This window comes from Lithobates pipiens, unplaced genomic scaffold, assembly GCF_037356315.1.
Source record: "Lithobates pipiens isolate NorthernLeopardFrog02 unplaced genomic scaffold, aLitPip1_a1.2 Scaffold_8, whole genome shotgun sequence".
NCBI lineage: Eukaryota > Metazoa > Chordata > Amphibia > Anura > Ranidae > Lithobates > Lithobates pipiens.
The window spans coordinates 283,771,095-283,791,945 of NW_027507903.1; the positions used below are offsets into that span (position 1 = coordinate 283,771,095).

The following is a 20,851-nucleotide window of genomic DNA, read 5'->3' on the forward strand; positions in this document are numbered from 1 at the left end:
ATAAGAGACGCGCAGCGCGACTCGCGCATGCGCAGTAGGGAACTGGGCAGTGAAGCTGTAATGCTTCACTTCCCGATTCCCTGACAGAGGATGGCGGTGGGGGCAGCAGCGAGAAGAGCGATCGCTCGTCATCTGCCGCCAACATCGCTGGACCCTGGGACAGGTAAGTGTGATTTTATTAAAAGTCAACAGCTGCAATATTAGTAGCTGCTGGCTTTTAATATTTTTATTTTAGGTGCAGAACCGCTTTAAATATGTGTAGACAATTAATACCTTATGTAAATAAATTAAATAATAAAAAAATCACTCCTATTGTACTTGTTATTCACTGGGGGCATACACAATCCCTCTCAACCTCAAAAAGTGCCTCTGTAAACAAATAGATGCAAATAAGCAATGCAAGTAAAAAATGCACCAAACTTATGATAAAGCCATAATGATCATAAAAACATGCAAAAAGTGCTTATATAAAAATAATTTACAAACGTAGAGTCCCAAGAAAGTGCTTCAGTGCTACAAATCTTATTGTGAATGTCTTATAACAATGCTATGAAATAGTTGAATTGAAAAAGTGCTTGTGTGTGAAATCTAGTTATCTTGTCATGCTCTTATATCCCTTTGTGCTGCAGATGCATAGGTGCAATCCAGTGACCCCCCCTTAGTAGTGAGCGCTCCCCTTAGAGCGAGTGACTCAGCATATGCTCAGTCTAAACACGCTTATGAACCACCTCAGGGTTCTATGCCGACTGCTGGATCCCTCGTGCGCATTGCAGTCTCTCTCGTGGGTATATGAAAAGAAAAACTTGATAGTGTAATATCGCTTTAAAATTTTATTAAATAACCAGATAAATCCCCGAATGGGGTACTCACATGTGCAGGGTGCATCAGCTCTATATTAAATGTCTAGATACCCGAATGGTAAAGGAATGGTATGTGTCACATCCCAGGCAGTTAGACAACCTCTCATCCATCCTAGGCCCCCCCCCAATGCGTGTCGATATGCGGTGACATATCTTCCTCAGGGGGAATTATGATTGGGCGGCCAATCTTCAGGCTATAAGCTCTTCAGTGTGACAAGAAGACTCCATAAAAGTTATTTCCTAGCTCAAAAATCCATTGACAACACTCCAGGGGAGCTTACTCTCAGGGAAACATTTTTACTCCATGCAGAGACCCAGCAAGCACCGTTAATTACTTATTATCAAATAAGTCTCGTCTCTGTCCTTCCAGTAATGTTCTGTAGGCAGCCTGTAGTGGGTGGATCTGCTGGGTCTCTCCAATAGTTCTGTTCTGTATAAATATATGTAATTTAAAAGTTTAATGCACAGTGTTTAGCATCAAGCTTACTGGATAACTGGATCAAGAATTCATTTTAAAAAAAATTATTATTTTCTTAGATCAGTGTACACAGAGCCATAGTAATAACTATGTGGGTTATATCGGCGTATCAGGTGCTGGACACTGGCGCGGCCCTTAAGGGTGTACTTCCCCCATATAACCCCTCCCATTACTGGGAGTCCTCAGGTGTTGGGCACGTGCAAGGATGTGTTGTACTGAGCTCAACGGGCAGTAATCATTTGATGAGAGCCAGCCATCCTGCCCGGATCCGTTCTGATGTCTTCGTAATGGACTAAATGAATGGTACCCGGGTCTCGTCATCCGAACATGCGAGGTTTTGCTTTCGAGTGCTTTAAGAGCTGTGCGCTGGGATCCAGTACTTTTTGGTAGTAAGGCCAATAAAAGTTTACTGGCAGGGTCTTCTCGCAGGTCCAGGATTGTGGGATAACCTGAGTGTTCCCCGGTCCCTGAAGGTTTCCTTTAGGGTTCTAAGGGGTTAATGGTATACAACAAACTAAAAACCCAAAAGAATCTCATCCTCCCCTGGGAGGTAAAAAGAAAAGTACGGCCAGTCAGATGAACCGTCAAGGGTAGAACACTTCTGTCCCTGTGTATTTCATACAAACAGGTTTTTTCTTCTACCATTTAAAAGATTATTGGTATGATGTCTCTCCGTAGTAGAACCAAACATAGCAGATTCCCATCTAGTCCACTGGGCCCCTTTGTTGAGGTGCAGGAGGCTGGGGATCAGGTAGATCTTCCCAAATATTGGAAGATACTTATTTTTCCTCTTCAGAGGATCCTAACAGGGAGGGAGTAGCCGCACAAGTCAGGTGTTTGTCTACTCCCTTACTTAATCCTTACTTAACCCTTTTGTTGCCTGCAGCACAGGCTCTTGAGGTATCTACCTCTAATAGGGTTCATTTGAACCTCCCCCACTTGGGGATGTTTTTCCTATTCATGCATAGTTATGTATTTTGAATGGGAACATTTCTATGAAAGAAATGGGGGATCCCAGCTATTAATGCTGCAATCCGCTCAGTGAGCAGAGTCTTACATGTCCAGTGGATAATGCACTGATGTTAAAGGATCCAGCAAGTTAAGGTTGGATTTTCCTTTTAAAGACAAGATGTCTTTTGCAATTCTGGCTGCAATTGGAGTAGCTCAGTCCATTAACCCTTTAACGTCTGCTCCACTATTTTGGTGGAGCACATTTTGAGTCACGCCAATGCATTGGAAAATGTGGACTCCAAGGGGTTAAGGAACAGGTGTGAGATACCTGAAAGTTCTGCCTGATCAGCAGGCCAAGCAGGGGGCTGGTGTATTTGATACACTGTGTCTCACAGATGCTATGAAGGATTCGATAGTTTAAGCCCTTTGGCTTATACTTGGACTAGTGCATTTTTGCAGAGGTCCGTGGCTGAAATATTGATCAGCTGAAGCACCAGGTGAAAACCCTTAGCCAGTCTGTGTCCCTTTCTGAGGTACAACTATTTAGAGTGGATAAGTACATCCAGAAGGGGTAAAGCTCTCTTTACCAGTAAAAGGAGGTTCAAATAGTTCTGCTTTAATCGTGCAGCCTCTCCTATGCCTGGGGTATCTGCCTTTAGGCAGTCTCAATGGTCTCAATCGTCAGGTTCAGGAGAAAGTTCCCTGGGGCAGCACCAGGATCTTGGGGGCAGAAAGCCCATAAAGCAGAATGCTAAGGCCTTCTCATGAAGGAGCACCCCCACCCATTTGGGTGAGGGAAAAGGTCCTGCGATTCTCAAAGTCTGACAGGAACAATGTTAAGAGAGCAGAGGGATTTCTGCAATTTTTTTTTTATTTTTTATTTTTTTTCTCTAGGTTACATCTAGAGTTTCAAAAGCCCGGATGGCCCAGTCGGCTTTCGATCTGAGGGTCCGGGGCTCGGGTCCTGTTTGGGTGCTGCCTGTCGGGTCCTTGGGGCTGTTGATGCGGCAGTCTTTATGCAAGAGTGTCCGTCTCCTCAAAGAATGCTCCTAAGGTTCCAAAAAAAAGAAAAGAAGTCTCTCTTTCTGGCCTCTGGATCAGCTGTTATCCCAGTCGGTGATATCAGATATTCCCTTAGTGGAACAGGTTTTTTTGTTGGCTCAATTCTTTAAGGTCCCAGAGCCAAACGGAGAGGTAAGACCCCATTCTAGATCTCGGAGATCTGAATCGGCACTTGAACATCCGATCCGTTCGTAATTCGGTCAGCTGTGTCCATCTTGCAAGGAGGGGAGTTGCATATCTCCATGTGCCAAAGTTTCCCGCTTACCAGAAATTTCTGCGGTTTGAAATATAAAATAATTTTTTTGAAATCTCCTAGGTTGGATTCTCAGCCTAGGAAGATTCTCCTTAAAACCATCAAGGAGGCTACTTGGGGGGCTGGTTATAGATACCATACAGAAGAATGTATTCTTACCCCAGACGTAAATCCGTTCCATTGTAGGACTAATTCAACTTATCAGGATAAAGAAAAATTCCTTCATTCGGCTGCAGGAGGTTTTTAGAGGAAATGGTGGCCTCCTTCAGGGCCGTCCCTTACGTGCAGTTTTATTCAAAGACTGCTTGAAGACACCATCCTGTCGGTCTGGAATAAAGAGGATGTAGGCCTTGTTTGTTTCCAATACACTTGGCTCCCAACATAGGTCAGAGCCTAAATTGGTGGTTGTTATTCAAAAGGAGGGAAAATCTTTATCCTACAAGGTGGCATCTGTTGTAAACAAACAGATGCCAGCCTTCTAGAAGATTCTGTCCAGGGGAGATGGTCCAGGTTAGAGGACCTTGCCTATCAACTTTGTTGGAAGTTTCAGGCAGTACATCTGGCCGGATTCAGTCTGACAGAGGCACGGTGGTGGCTTACATCGATCACCAAAGGAGGCAGGAGAAGTTGTGGTGAAGGTTAATAATGTTCTAGCTTTGGCAGAAAGCAACACTTCTTGCCTATCTGCAATTTGAATATTTCAGGCGTACTACTTGAGACGCCAATAATTATTTCCGGGAGAATGATCTCTTCACCCCGACATCTTCCTAGCAATATATCAGATGGGGTACTCCAGACATGGACGTATTCGCGTCCAGATTCATTAATGAGGTCGACGACTTTGTCGAACAAAGGGTCCGCTAGCAGGCAGAACAGACACATTAGTCTTCTCAGGGGATCCGTTTTCACTGATCTATGCATTTCCTCCAGCTCTGCTACTTCCGTGCCTTCTCCGCAGGATTAAGCAGGAACAAGAGGAGGTGTTTCTGGCGGCCCCAGCCAGGTCCCAGAAGATTTTAGTTTATCGAGATCATAAAGATGGCATTAGGACTCTGCCATTGTAGCCAGACATTCTTGCACAAGGTCCGGTATTTCATCCTACCTTAAGGACAAGGAACTTAACAGGTTTGACTGTTGAATCCCACTCTATAAAGGATCGTGGGTGATCTCCTTCGGTAGTATGTACTTTGACTAATGCAAGGAAGCCGGCTTCCAGAGTCACTTACTTTAGAGTATGGAAGGCATAGGTTTCTTGGTGTGGATCCGGGGGTTGGCACGCCAGAAAGTATGTCAAACAGGATTCTTGATTCCTGCATATGGGATCTGAAATGAAGCTGGCCTTGACTTTTATCAGTAGCCAGATTAAGGCCGTGTCGATGTCTTTTCCTATGGCCTTTTGCTTCCCACTCTTGGTGTGTAGCTTATTCAGGGGGTAACACTGTTTATCCCCCTATCAAGGCACCTCTAAATCCTTAGGATTTAAAATTGGTCTTTTTGGCTTTGCTGAATCAGCCGTTTGAACCTTACGAGAAATTCTCTTGGTTCTTTGACAAGAAAGATATAATCTTTTTTGCTTGCCATTTCTTCTGCTAGAAGAGTATCGGAACCAACGGCTCTGTCTTGTAAGAGCCATATTTCATCATGCATAAGGAAGAGGTGGTTTGATGTCCTCATCCCAAATTCTTACCAAAAGTGGTAACAGGTTTTTAATTTAAACCAAGATATTATTCTTCCTTATTTCTCCCCAGAAGCCTTAATTTGAGGAAGAGAAAGCACTACAGTCTCTCTTGATGTAGTAAGAGCGATCAGAATCTATTTAAAGGGGACTGCTCAGATTCGCAAAACACAGGTTTTGTCTGTACTGCCAGAGGGTCCAAGATATGGACAGGCAGCGTCAAGATCCACTATTTTCCAAATGGATTTGTAAAGTGATTGATCAAGCTTCAGCTTAAAGAAGAGCACACTCATCCAGGGCAATTAGTGCCTCTTGGGTGGTGCATCATCAGGCCTCTATGGCTCAGATCTGTAAGACCGCAGCTTGGTCTTCGGTTCAGATGTTTATCCGATTTTATCAAATCGATATTAAAGGTCATGAGGAGATTGCCTTTGGGCACAGCATATACTGCAGGCCGCAGTATGAGTCCTCTGGCCTCCTGTTTCCTTGATTCTGTCCCCCCCCCCCTTCAGTTGCCATTGCTATGGGACATCCCATATAGTTATTACTATGGCTCTGTGTTCCCTGATGTAAGAAAATAAAATAGGATTTTTATAACAGTTTACTTGTAAAATCTTTTTCTTTGTACATCAGGGGACACAGAAGTCCCTCCCTTCTTCTTATACACTTGTATTGCTTGGCTACAAAACTGAGGACTCCCAGTAATGGGAGGGGTTATATGGGGGAAGTACACACCTTAAGGGGCAGGCCAGTGTCCAGCACCTGATATGCCGATATAACCCACATTGTTATTACTATGGCTCTGTGTCCCCTGATGTACATCAAAGAAAAGAATTTTACAGGTAAGCGGTTATAAAAATCCTATTATCCCACCTATCTAAGCTGATTTAGAGCTGGAAGGCCATGAGCATGCAGTACCAACCCAGGAGTTTAATGTGACTTATTATGGTTTGGATAAATAATATTCTTTGATGGAGGCGTATTTCCTATACATGCTACTAACTTAAAGAGGAGGCCCATCTAAACAAAAAAAAATATTAAAAGCCAGCAGCTACAAATACTGCAGCTGCCGACTTATAATAAATGGACACTTGCTTGTCCCGGGGTCCAGCGATGTCGGCAGCCGATCAATCGCTCGGCTCTTGGCAGCTGCTGCCGCCATCCTCGGTGAGGAAGTGAAGCGTTGTGGCTTCACTTCCCAGTTCCCTACTGCGCATGAGTGAGTCTCCCTGCGCGTCCTAACTGGTCCCGCTTGCTCCTGGGACCTGTGTGTTTCCCAGGAGACCGTGGGGGGGGTGGGAAGGAAGGAGCATGACTCCCACGGGAGTCTATTCCCGGAAGTGGGTGCAAATACCTGTATTATATGCATATGCATGGTTCCAAAAAGAGGAGGTTTCGTTTTTGTTTGAACCTCCGCTTTAATTTGCAGTGGTTCCATAATTTGCAGATAACGCAAAACTATAAGCAGCGTAAAAAATACTAAGCATCTATTGTAAGCCTACTTACAGGTAAAGGAATGTTTACATATGCAATGAAAATAGGCACTGACATTATTCCTTATGATATAAGTTATACCATTTTGGGATTTTTGATCTAGAATGAATAAACAATAGCATTTTGTGAATTCAATACATGCGTGCGTTTGAATTATCAAGCTAATGTACTGAAAATATTGGGCATTATTTTTCCTCTTAGGACCTGACTGGATTGGAACACATGCTTATCAACTGCTCCAAAACTGTACAGTTTAATAATACTGAGAACTTGTTTACCCCAGCAACTCAGGAATCCTACTATGATCCAAATATGGTAAACTTTACTTATTTGCAACAATTGTATAGTTTTTCTTAACCACTCAAGTCCCTGAGCCCTTTTCTCCCCTCTAGTCACAGCGTGATTTTTTTTTTTTTTATCTTGATATATCAGTTCTGCACTCTATACCTTTTCAAATTTGTAGTTTACCCCATTGTATTATACATTAATTTTTATCAGAACAGATAGATCTAGGGCTTTAATTTGGTAGCAGATTTGGATATGTATATTTACATTTTCTAGGTTTTTATTAGGAGGAAATAGGGAAAAAATAAAAAAAATATGTATTTTTCAGTAATATTTCCCATTTACCTAATTTGCACACTCCAAATTATTACCCCACAATATATTAACCAAAAAGTCTGCAAATAAAACAATTTCACATAAGTGTGATTTTTGTATAATGAAGACAAACGGTAAAGCTCAAACTGAACATATGCTTTTTAGTGTAGTAGAGTTTTAGTCCCCTTTTAACACTACTTTTCAATGCAATGTATTGTTTAAATACCAATAAAGTATTACTAAATCCACAATAATAAAATCGGTCTGTATATGCAGTAAAGCAGGGGTAGACAACCTCGGCCCTCCAGCTGTGGTGAAACTACAAGTCCCATGAGACATCGCAAAGACCCTGACAATCACAGGCATGACTTCTAGAGGAAAAGGCATGATGGGATTTGTAGTTTCACCACAGCTGGAGGGCCAAGGTTGTTTACCTCTGCAGTAAAGCTTGCTTGTTAGGCTCACTGTGGAATCCAAGGGGTTAATTCTTTGCATTGTGTAAAAAGGCTGTTTGATCCTGTATGCACAGATCCTCTTCTTGCATTGTCCCCATAACATGTCTGGATAAGACAGAATTACTGGAGTCAGGCTGCACATGCTCAGTTTGGTGTGCATTGCTAGAGAGTTTTTTTTCTTTCCTTGGATTGCATGTGATCAGCGCAGGGCCAATCAACACTGTCCAGACAGATCAGGGGGTCCTGCATTCTGATAGGACAGCCAGTGCAGTATGAAAACTCCTCCTACAAGCTTTAACCAGACACTGATAGAAGTCACAAGACTGCTATATACTGCTGATGAGAAAAGGTATTTAGCAGTTTATATTTACTAAAATAATTGCGTTTGCATGTTCTGTGTACAGCAGGATACAAGAGATAGTGAATGCAGGGTCCTGGGTTTAGAAACACTTTAAGTTGAGATCATGTCAGGTTGTGGAGGGCACGCATTTTGGTAACAACTTATTCACAGGTTTGTGATCAATAAAATTCCTAATGAAATTTTTTAAATTGCACGTGCGTTTGACACCTTTGACTGTCATCCATATCCTCTGATAGAATTGTTGGGATCTAGGGATTAATCTGGATAGGTAATATGTTTGATTTCGTTTTTATTAATTTTAAAAACATTTTATAGACAGAATTTTTCATTATGGGGGGGGGGGGGTTAGGTGTTGTGTGGATACCTATAGCAACCAATCAGATATAATTAGTTTGATATCTCTAAATGCTGAAAGCTGAAATATCCATGTTTGCTATTGGCAGCTATACATCCCTTCCCTGTGCACTTTGTGTTAAAGCCTACTGTATGTAACATAATCCTGATCATTAATTTAAAGAGTGTATGTATGTTTGTCTATATGTATTGCTGTTAGCTGCAGTTTGTTATATGTTATTACAGCCGCCTGTGACCAAGCAGCTGGTAACGAATTGTAAACCCGTAACTGATTTGATACGGAAAGCTTACAAGGATAAGAATAAATACAGGTAAGGTTAGTCCAATTACTAATGTATGAATAATTTGTACAGATGTGTTTGATTTGCTTCATTTCAAATAAATCATTTTACCTTTCCCCCAAGATTTGAAATAATGGGAGAAGAAGACATTGCATTCAAAATGATTCGTACTAATGTCTCCCATGTGGTTGGCCAGTTGGATGACATCAGGAAAAACCCCAGGTAAAGTCAGTACTGTAAATCAATTACCATTCCAGGTATATTTTCAGATGCATATGCTCTGTGCATTGCACTGGAAAACATCATGCAGTAACAATTTTTTGTGCCTTAAGGTGTGTTGATAGCCGATTCACAATTTTTGGGCTCCATAACACAACATGTAAATATAGGAATATGCATGCATTGAGGCCCACTGCCTAATGGAATGCATGGGCACTTAGGTGGGCCATAGATCCCTTCCGCAGTGCTATTGTGTTTTGCCAGTGTGGTGCGCGGGGACCCTTCTCCACCGGCAGAATAAAATAACTGCTGGCAGCTGTAGCTGCCGGCAGTGATCAGGCAAAAAAAACATGCTGGTTGTACTGAAGTTGATCAATGGATTGACTTCACTACAACCAGCCTGCCCATAGACTGATCAAAATTTTGCAGAGTCAATGTGAACTCGCCGAATTTCGATCTGTGTATGGCCAGCTTTAATGATGGTGCTGACTGATTTTTAATGTTAAAGCAGACCTTCAGATATTTTTTTCAACTTTCCATCTATTAAATCTTCTGCCCTTGTTATTTTAACAATACCTTATACAGCCCAATTCCTGTTTCTTCTCTAGGTTTATGACATCATGCATCTCTCTCTCTCTCTCTAGAGAGAGAGAGAGAGAGAGATTGCCAGGAAGGGAGGGGGGTTGAGTCATAGGAGGGCCAATGAGAGCTGCAGAGCTGGAGGCGTGTAAATCTAGGAAGTGAACAGGTAGCAGCTTCAGCTGCCCACAGTTAAAATGGTGGTTGCAGTCAGACTCTGCAGCATATTTGGCAAGCACAGAATCACAGTATATAAAATAATATGCAAAGTGGTTGGAGGAAAGCTTCAGAATAGCAAAGATGTTTTTATTACAAATTATGTTAAATTAAAATATTTTATAATTTTTGGGGAAAAACTGTGCTGCTTACTTTTGGCAGTATTTTACAAAAATTATGCGATTTTCTCTGTACTGAAAAAGGTATAAGTTAAAAAAAATACTTTTTTCTTGTTTTAAAAGTGCTGGTTTTTAAACAGGTAGTGCAGCAGTGTAGTTTAAAATAACCTTCGCAGCTGTTTAGCTGCATGTACCAGATACCAGCGTCAAGAATTTGTGGATTTATGCAGTTGGGATCACCGGTGCATTAGAATATCGACGGACACTCAGCCTGTACAAAGTATTGACAGACCGACAGCAGCTGTCACTGTACGCATTTACACACCAAGCAGTTACCTGCAGTTATGCCACGTACACACAACTGGACTTTGACGGACTTGGTCCGGCAGACAATCCGACGGACTTTGCAGCTGAGGTCCGCCGCACTTTCAAACGAACGGACTTGGCCACACACGATCACTCCAAAAGTCTGATGGATTCGAACGCGACGACATAGAATAAGGAAGTTAGTAGCTAATAGCTGCCCTAGCGTCGGTTTTAGTCCGTCGGACTAGCACACAGACGACCAAATTTTTTTTTCGACCAGACTCGAGTCCGTCGGAAAGATCCGAAGCAAGTTTTATTTCTAGGTCCGCCGGACTTTTGGGAAAAAGTCCACTGGAGCCCACACACGATCAAATTGTCTGGATTCCAGTCCGCCGGACCAAGTCCGTCAAAGTCCGGTCGCGTGTACACGGCATTAGAGATGGGTGTCCTAATCTGGACATATCTGATTTGCCGCTGGAATCTGGCTAAACATCTATTCATAAAACTTTTTGAAAACAATTGTGTATTTTCTTATTGTAACTTCACAAAAATGAACCAAAACACAAAAAATATAAATGGCAAAAAATGAAGTAGTAAGTAAGTAATAGTTTGGGAGAATGCAAGAGAAAAAAGTTTATTAGATAAAAGGTAGATAAAAGGTTGCATAAATGCATTTTTTTAATGAAAAAAAAGTTTCACTCCTTTTAATACACATCCCCATGGCAGGGGAGGAATCTCTGGGCACAACAAGGTACTTTGATAAAGATTTGTTTGTTTTTTGAGCTAATCTTGTACAGCCACATTCTGTAACTAGTTGAAGAAAGCAGTGACGGGGGGGGGGGGAAATGTATCTAAAGTATTTTGGGGCCCATTGTCCCTTCTGAATCCTCTTGTCCTCCACAAAATACTATATTGTAGCTATTACAGTTGCTGCTGTACCTAGGAACAAGGACCTACTTCCTGTTACAATCATTCCACTACTTTTTTTTTTTTTCGTTCAGGGCTTTTTATTACATTTTTCAAAAATTACAAACATTTACAAATTTGCGGACTCAGCCACCAAATGTATCATGAAATATTTTAGAAAACCTTTAGCTGTACCAACAGGGCAGCACAAAATGTACAGCGTACTGAAGTGGAAATACAAACACATATGCAAGGCACTTAGTAAAATATATCAACATCATTAGTAGTGTGGTTGCATACTGTAGCAAAGAGGCAGAGAAAGGCATAGAGAAGAGGCCTAGGGTATCCTGGGTCCTAAGGTGTATATTGGGAGGCCCACAGATCCCAGAGAAATTCAAAGTCATGGAAGGAGTTTAGGTGTGGAATCAAAGGTTTTCCATACAAATGGCGTTGTTGAGTAACATTCACAACCTCTGACTGATTGGGAGCCAGGTCTTGTTTCCAGTATCTGGTGAGGATTCATTTGGCTGATAGTAGTATATTGGCAACTGTCCCTCGGAATTGAATGGGAAGTTGCTCAATGCCTAAATGAAAGTGGTTGTTAAGCCACTTCTATAAAAAACGGATTTTTAAATACAGCTTACCTGTAAAAATCCTTTTCTTTGAATACATCACGGGACACAGAGCAGTGATTCATGACTATCTGGGTTATACGCTACCTCTAGGTGATTGGACACTGGCAACCAATAGCAAGAAGTTTCCTCCCATATAACCCCTCCCATACGGGAGTTGCCTCAGTTTTGTTGCAAGCAATGAAGAATCCCAAGAGAGAGGGGAGGGATCTCTGTGTCCCGTGATGTATTCAAAGAAAAGGATTTTACAAGTAAGCTGTATTTAAAAATCAGTTTTTCTTTATCATACATCACGGACACAGAGCAGTTATTCATAACTATCTGGGATGTCCTAAAGCAATGCACCTGAGGGGAGCGATACACAGCTTAGACAAGTCCCAACTGTCCTTTGGCCCTATAATGCCGCCTGCAACACGCTATGACCAAAGATTGTCTCTTCTCGAGACCTGACATCCACCTGATAAAATCTGGTGAATGTGTGAACTGAAGACCAAGCGGCTGCCCTGCAGACCTGAGCCAAAGACACCTGTCGATGCACTGCCCATGAAGCACTAACCCCTCTAGTGGAATGTACTTTTAGGTCTCTCTAATCGGTCTTCTCGAAGTGGAATCTTATGCCTCAACTCATATGCCTGAATGATAGTTTGGCAAATCCACCTTGAGATAGTTGAAATCGTAGCTGCCTGTCCTTTCTTAGGACCCTCAGGCAGTATAAATAGAGAGTCAGTTTTCCTGAAAGGGGCTGACACCCTTAAGTAGACTTTAATAACCCTCACTACATCCAGTGAGTGGAGTACCCTTTCTTCCTTAGACCTAAGATTTGGAAAAAAGGAAGGCAGAATGATATCCTGATTCAAATGAAAATTGGAAACTACTTTTGGCAAAAACTCCAGACGAGGGCGCAAGACTGCCCTGTCCTGGTGCAGAATTAAGTAAGGTTCTCTGCATGAAAGGGCGGTTAGCTCCGACACTCTCCTGGCCGAAGTTATGGCCACCAAGAAGACTAATTTCCTGGTCAATAAGACCAAAGGAATCTGCTTAATAGGCTCAAAGGGAAGATACTGAAGGACTGACAGTACCAAATTCAAGTCCCAGGGGCATAAGGGGGGCTTAATCGGTGGTCTTAGGTCTCGGTCTCAGACAGGCTCATCTCCTACCTTCAACAATCCTACTAGATTGATGACAAAATTCTAGCTGAAGGGGATAATTTATGTTGTAATAACGGAACCAGTTATCCGCTTTCCTACGTGCACTATGCAAGATAGTATCTTTGTCTGATATATTTAATAATTCTAGAGTGACATATGCAACTGTTAAATTGTTATTGTAATTGTTCTAAGTCTCAATACAATTGATCCTGTTGCTGACATGAGCAGACACTCAGAGAGGGGAGGGGACACAGGAGACAGAGAGCAGGGCTGCGGATGATAAAGGCACATACGGACTCCAGTGTCAGAGCTCAGCAGCCCTGATATATGGGAGTCAGAGTACAGGGGGGGAGGGCAGAAACTGGCAGGATCAGACAGGTATTATAGGTGATTCAGTGGGCCAAATACTGTGCTGTATAACATGCTTTAAGGGAACAGGATCTGTTTTTTTTCTTTGGGTTAACAAACGCTTTACGTAGTGCTTAAGGAGAGTTGATGTGAGCAATTATGCCTGCCTCCGAAATCAGTTGAAAAGTTTTCCGCCAGAATTTGCAAATGTTATTGCATGTCCAAAAAATGTGCCATTCCACTATTTTAGCAGCTGGGTCCTTTGCATAAAGTGGACCACTTTTGATTAGTTTAGAAGGTGTCTTTGTTTTATTTAGATTGGTGTCCGTGCCCCAACATGCCTTAAAATTTGGTTACCGATTAACTTTAGCAAGAAACTTACAATTGCAAATACGATAATAAAATATTATCCACTGTTCTAGGAAATTCATCTGCCTGAATGACAATATTAACCACATTCACAAGGATGCACAAACAGTTAAAGCAGTCTTAAGAGATTTCTACGAGTCCATGTTTCCAATTCCCTCTCAGTTTGAGCTGCCAAGAGAATACCGCAACCGTTTTTTACACGTGCATGAACTGCAGGAGTGGTAAGCTGCATTTATATATTTCATTATTATCATAGCAACCTTGTCAAGTGGGAGCTTCCTATTCCTAGTGAACAAAATCCTAAGTGTAGCATAATATGGAGAGCGCAGGATCATCAGCCAGCAACTTAAATGGAATTCCAAAATCAAGCAAACAAAACAGCTCATAAACCTGGTACAACTCAAACTTTGGCTCACTTCTCAAAAAACTTGTCCCTTAACAGGGTTACATCCCAGCTTGCCACAGGGTACAGGAAAAGCCGCATGAGCTCACCAATGTATCTGACCAGACAGTCCACACTTTCTCACACAGCTGTATGTATTGCCCCACTTGACCTCACAGACGAATGCTGTCTCCTTACTGCGTTCTCCCAGGCCTCCCCTGCAGAGGGGGTTAACCCTTTAAGGACCTGTGTGTGTGTGTGTGCGCGTGCACGCACGCACGCACGCACACACACACACACACACGCTCATAAGTTTACATACCCTGGCAGAATTTATGATTTCTTGGCCATTTTTCAGAGAATATGAATGGTAAAACAAAATCTTTCACTCATGGTTAGCGTTTGGCTGAAGCCATTTCTTATCAATTAACTGTGTTTACTCTTTTTAAATCATAATGGCAACAGAAACTACCCAGATGACCCTGATCAGAAGTTTACATAGCCAAGTTCATAATACTGTGTATTGCCCCCTGTAACATCAATGACAGCTCAAAGTCTTTTGTGGTATTTGTGGATGAGGCTCTTTATCTTCTCAGATGGTAAAGCTGCAAATTCCTCTTGGCAAAAAGCCTCCAGTTCCTGTAAATTCTTGGGCTGTCTTGCATGAACTGCACGTTTGAGATCTCCCCAGAGTGGCTCAATGATATTGAGGTCAGGAGCTTGAGATGGCCACTACAGAACCTTCACTTTATTCTGCTGTAGCCAGTGACAGGTCGACTTGGCCTTGTGTTTTGGATCATTGTCATGTTGGAATGTCCCAAGTACGTCCCATGCGCAGCTTCCTGGCTGATGAATGCAAATGTTCCTCCAGTATTTTTTGATAACATACTGCATTCATCTTGCCAAGAATTTTTTGACCAAATCCTGTGCCTTTGTAGCTCACACATCCCCAAAACATCAGTGATCGACCTCCGTACCTTTCATAATAGGCCTTGTTGACTTCTCTCCAAATGTAGTGTTTATGATTGTAGCCAGAAAGCTCAATTTTGGTCTCATCACTTCAAATGACTTTATGCCAGAAGGTTTGAGGCTCGTCTCTGTGCTGTTTAGCGTATTGTAAGAGGGATACTTTGTGGCATTTGCATAGTTATGGCTTTATTCTGGCGACTCGACCATGCAGCCCATCTGGAACTGCCTCCTTATTGTGCATCTTGAAACAGCCACACCGCATGTTTTCAGAGAGTCCTGTATTTCACCTGAAGTTATTTGTGGGTATTTCTTTGGATCCCAAACAATTTTCCTGGCAGTTGTGGCTGAAATTTTAGTTGCTCTACCTGACCATGGTTTGGTTTCAATAGAACCCCTCATTTTCCACTTCTTGATTAGAGTTTGAACACTGCTGATTGGCATTCTCAGTTCCTTGGATATCTTTTTATATCCCTTTCCTGTTTTATACAATTCAACTACCTTTTCCAGCAGATCCTTTGACAATTCTCTTGCTTTCCCCATGACTCAGAATCCAGAAATTTCAGTGCAGCACTGGGTGAAAGACACAGGGGTCTGTCAGGAGTCCAGAAACTCATTGACCTCTTATACATGCACTCTAATTACAAGCAAACAGATCACAGATGAGGATGGTTACCTTTAATAGCCATTCAAACCCCTTTGTATCAACTTGCGTGCATGTTATCAAGACAAAATCACCAAGGTAAGTAAACTTTTGATCATTAAATGGTGTTGCGCTCCTAAATATAATAAACCTGACTAAATAAATAGAAGTGTCAATACACAATGTGCAAATAATTATAAGTGAATATTTCTACAAAAGACTTAACCTTACACGTATAATAACATCCATCTAGCATAAAAGTGCATTAAATGAAGAAACACTAAAGTGCATTTAAGTGCAAAATAAATATTGCAGATGATATATACAGTATGTATCAATCCATAGTGCACAGATTTCAGTGATACCAAGATCTGGAGCGTGACCAAAAACATTAAATACTTCAATGTCCAAAAGTGCAACAGAAAAAATGTAGGTGACGACAAATGTCTAATTTTATAAGTAAAGAAAAACAGAAACAATATATAAGTTGAAAAAAATAAAAAGAAAGAAAAAAATTCCACAGTCCGTATCAGAACATGCACTGATAATATCCACTCTGTGTTGTGAGTATCTGATAATCCCGTGAGTGAATGGTCATTCCACTGGTGATAACATGCAAGGTGTCCACACACTGGGTGCAATGGCTACCTTACCTTACTGCTGTAAGGTAAACAGCATATATCCCTTTAAGCAGGTGGTTGATGTAAACAGCAATGGGTGGCCCCCTCTAGGTCCTCAATCCCAGACAATATATATATCCATAGGAAAGAGAAAACTCCAATAGTGAAGTATGTAATGTAATTCAAACTTTATTTTAAAACCGGACTAAGTCCTGGGTACTCACATTTTAGCATAAGACATGAACGCAGAAAAAAACTATACACGAGGCAGCAGCATCAAACGAACGAACAGGTTGTTCGTACTGCGGGCGTCACTTCCGGTATCCTCCTAGTCCAATCCAATTGGACTAAGAGGATACCGGAAGTGACGCCCGCAGTACGAAGAAACCTGTTCGTTCGTTTGATGCTGCTGCCTCGTGTATAGTTTTTTTCTGCGTTCATGTCTTATGCTAAAATGTGAGTACCCAGGACTTAGTCCGGTTTTAAAATAAAGTTTGAATTACATTACATACTTCACTATTGGAGTTTTCTCTTTCCTATGGATATATATATTGTCTGGGATTGAGGACCTAGAGGGGGCCACCCATTGCTGTTTACATCAACCACCTGCTTAAAGGGATATATGCTGTTTACCTTACAGCAGTAAGGTAAGGTAGACATTGCACCCAGTGTGTGGACACCTTGCACGTTCTCACCAGTGGAATGACCATTCACTCACGGGATTATCAGATACTCACAACACAGAGTGGATATTATCAGTGCATGTTCTGATACGGACTGTGGAATTTTTTCTTTCTTTTTATTTTTTTCAACTTATATATTGTTTCTGTTTTTCTTTACTTATAAAATTAGACATTTGTCGTCACCTACATTTTTTCTGTTGCACTTTTGGACATTGAAGTATTTAGTGTTTTTGGTCACGCTCCAGATCTTGGTATCACTGAAATCTGTGCACTATGGATTGATGCATACTGTATATATCATCTGCAATATTTATTTTGCACTTAAATGCACTTTAGTGTTTCTTCATTTAATGCACTTTTATGCTAGATGGATGTTATTATACGTGTAAGGTTAAGTCTTTTGTAGAAATATTCACTTATAATTATTTGCACATTGTGTATTGACACTTCTATTTATTTAGTCAGGTTTATTATATTTAGGAGCGCAACACCATTTTATACACTTAGAGTTCACATATTCAGGGGAGGGTTTGAACCCCTGTCGGTGTTTTGCTGCAGCCGCAATTTTCTCTGTTTTGATATTAATTGTTTCACTTATTGTAAATTGTTGTACTTTCCTTTGGTTTATAAATATTGTGGCGCAAGGATAATTTATTCACAATAAACTTTTGATCATGGTCATTTGGGTTTTTTCTGTTGCCATTATGATTTAAAAAGAGTAAAGACAGTTGATTGATAATAAATGACTTCAGCCAAACACTAACCATGAGTGAAAGAAATGTTTTTGTGTTATCTATTGTTCATATTCTCTGAAAAATGCCTAAGAAATCTCAAACTCTGCCAGGGTATGTAAACTTATGCGCACAACTGTGTATATATACACACACACCATATTTACACAGTACTGTGCAAACGTTTTAGGCTGGTGTGGAAAAATGCTGTAAATCAAGAATACTTTCAGAAATAGAATCAATTAACAAAATGTAAAGTAAATGAACAGAAGGGAAATCCAAATAAAATCAATCTTTGCCTTCAACGAAGGATTAATATTTCTAGGTATTCTTGCACACAGTTTTTGAAGGGACTTGGCAGGTAGGTTGTTCCAAACATCTTGGAGAACTAACCACAGATCTTCTGTGGATGTAGGCTGCCTCAAATTCTTCTGTCTCTTCATGTAATCCCAGACAGACTCGATGTTGAGATCAGGGCACTGTGGGTCCAAGACATCACTTCCAGGACTCCTTGTTCTTCTTTACGCTGAAGATGGTTCTTCATGACATTGGCAGAATGTTTTGGAGTCATTGTCCTGCTGCAGAATAAAATTGGGGCCAATTACATGCCTCCCTGATGGTATGACATGCTGGATACGTTTTTGCCTGTATTTCACAGCATTGAGGATGCCTAACCAAATCTCCAACTCCATTTGCAGAAACGCAACCTCAAACTTGCAATTAACTTCCACCATGCTTCATTGTTGCTGGCAGACCCTCATCAATGTACTGCTCTCCAGCCCTTCTCAAACAAACTGCCTCCTGCTACATCTAAATATTAAAAATTTTGGCTCATCAGTCTAGAGCACCTGCTGCCATTTTTCTGCACCCCAGTTCCTATGTTTTTGTGTATAGTTAAGTCATTTACTCTTGTTTCTAAGTCAGAGGTATGGCTTTGTGGTTGCAATTCCTCCATGAAGACCACTTCTGTCCAGACTTCTCTGGACAGTAGATGGGTGTACCTGGATCCCACCGGTTTTTGCCAGTTCTGTGCTGATGGCTCTGCTGGACATCTTCCAATGTCCGTTTTTTTTTTTTTGTTAAAGCTTAATTGAAGAAGCTTAACTTAGAAGCTGATTGCACAGCTGCACCAGGTTTTGCACTCTCCAATTATAGTGAATCAACCCCGGTGTGTCTTTCATCTGCTGCATTAAGTTTCCTTGGCCGACCACTGTGTCTATGGTCCTTAGCATTGCTTGTTTCTTTGTGCTTCTTCACAAGAGCTTGAACAGCACATCTTGAACTCCCAGCCTGCTTTGAAATCTTTTCCTGGGAGAGACCTTACTGATGCAGTATAAGTACCTTGTGTGCTCAGTCTTGCCATGGTGTACGACCTGTGACATGAAACTGTCTGCCAGGGTTTGGGATACTGTTGATGCTATAACCCAAATATGACAGTGCCCATGCTTGGGAAATTACTTGAGTCACTGATCTGCTGACTGCCATGCACTGTCAACCAACAGCAGGTGGACCCGATGGTGAACTACTTACTCGGTTCCCAGCAGGTGGAACCGATGGTGAATTAGTTACTCGGTTCCCCATCAGGCTTCGCCCACCACACTACGAAATTCCTCAAGCATGCATCTGTCATTGTGACAGGCGCAGTGGCTGGAGAGAGAGCACGCACCCAGGATGTACAATCCAACCCCATGGTAGTCTCCAACAGACTCTGACAGGTAAATGAATTGGACAGAAGAACTGACCGTTTTGGTTCGGAGGTCCAACAGAGTTCTAAAGGGTGTCAATAAAAACCTTTATGAATGCTTTATCCAAAGAGGCACAATGCAAAGTAGGTCAAACAGCCTCTGAATTGTCATGTATAGTTTTCAATTAAAGTCAATAGAATTTTGCTGCTCTCTGTCCCAACCACACGTCAAACACAAGAAAGCAAAGTCCTTAGACATGAGCCCTTAGGTCAACCAACAATTATATAGTGCAAGGGCCAGCCTGATTGGTTATAATTTAATTTGATAGTTTGGGTAAGTCTTCATATAACCGTTTTGATAACGCTAAAGAAGGTTGTACAAAGCTTGTGCACACAGATTGTAACTTGCATACTGAGCTTTAGAAATATCCTTTGATTAAAAAAAATGTTTTGAGGACACTTTTAAATGTAGTTGTCATTCGCAATTTACTTCACACTGTAAATAAGAAGTTAACTGGCTGGATTACCAATAAACCACAGAAAACAGCATTTCTGAAAGGTAACATTCTGTTCCTTTTGGTACCTTCCTCTTCCCTGATGCTGACTGTGATAGACCTGGGTATGTCGCAACTTGCTGTTGTGGTTAAAAAAAAAAAAAAAAAAAAAACTCTTTATTCACATATCGTAGCGAAACATGTTATCTATAGTGTAACTTTAAAGGAGTTGTAAAGTCTGTTTTTCACCTTAATGCATTCTATGTATTAAGGTAAAAAACCTTCTATGCTGCAGCAGCCCCCCAGAGCCCCCCTTTTTCTTACCTGAACCCGATCAAGCAGAGCAGCTCCAGCCGCTGTCTCGAGTCCTCATTGGATAGATTGATAGCAGCTGTAAATTAAATCCAGTAACACAGGAGTCGGGGCGGGGCTGTGTCCTGCTGTTTGTGTCAATGGACACAGCATCAGGACTCTGGAGTGCGGTGCCCCCATGAAAAACAGCTCCCTGTTGGGGCACTTGAGGAGGAGGAGGAGCCAAGAGCACTGATGTGGGACCCCAGAAAAGGAGGATCGGGGGCCACTCCATGCAAAACTCTTGCACAGAGCAGGTAAGTATAAGATGTTTGTTATTTAAAAAAAAATTAAAAATCACTTTAAGACAAATTCACAGTGCTGAGAAATGAACATGTCCACCACAACAGCTTACAATATTTTGCAAGTGCAGTTACGACTGCTGGGTGCCTTAGCCTATTAGAGCTGGCATTGGAAAATAAAAATATGTGGTTAATACCTAGGGGATCTGGTTTTCCATTTTGAAAGTTCTCAAGCTATGTTGTCTAAGGTGAAGATGTGTGCTGGACTAAAATTTTAGCCAATACCCCCAAAATGTAAAATATAGCTATAGGCAAAACATTTTTATTTTTATTTTGGATAGAGTAAGTTAGGGTTATAACCCCCTGTAAGATGTTTGTTTCGCCATCTG

The 20,851-nt window shown here is 41.5% G+C and overlaps 1 protein-coding gene across 1 annotated transcript in view; it reads left to right on the forward strand.

Moving 5' to 3' along the window:
• GNPTAB (N-acetylglucosamine-1-phosphate transferase subunits alpha and beta) overlaps positions 1–20,851 on the forward strand; it is a 144,535-nt gene that overhangs the window by 116,930 nt on the left and 6,754 nt on the right. Inside the window, exons 16-19 of the mRNA XM_077472213.1 lie at positions 6,975–7,088; positions 8,769–8,854; positions 8,948–9,046; positions 13,720–13,887. Coding sequence (XP_077328339.1) covers positions 6,975–7,088; positions 8,769–8,854; positions 8,948–9,046; positions 13,720–13,887 — 467 coding nt within the window. The remainder of the gene's footprint in view (positions 1–6,974; positions 7,089–8,768; positions 8,855–8,947; positions 9,047–13,719; positions 13,888–20,851) is intronic.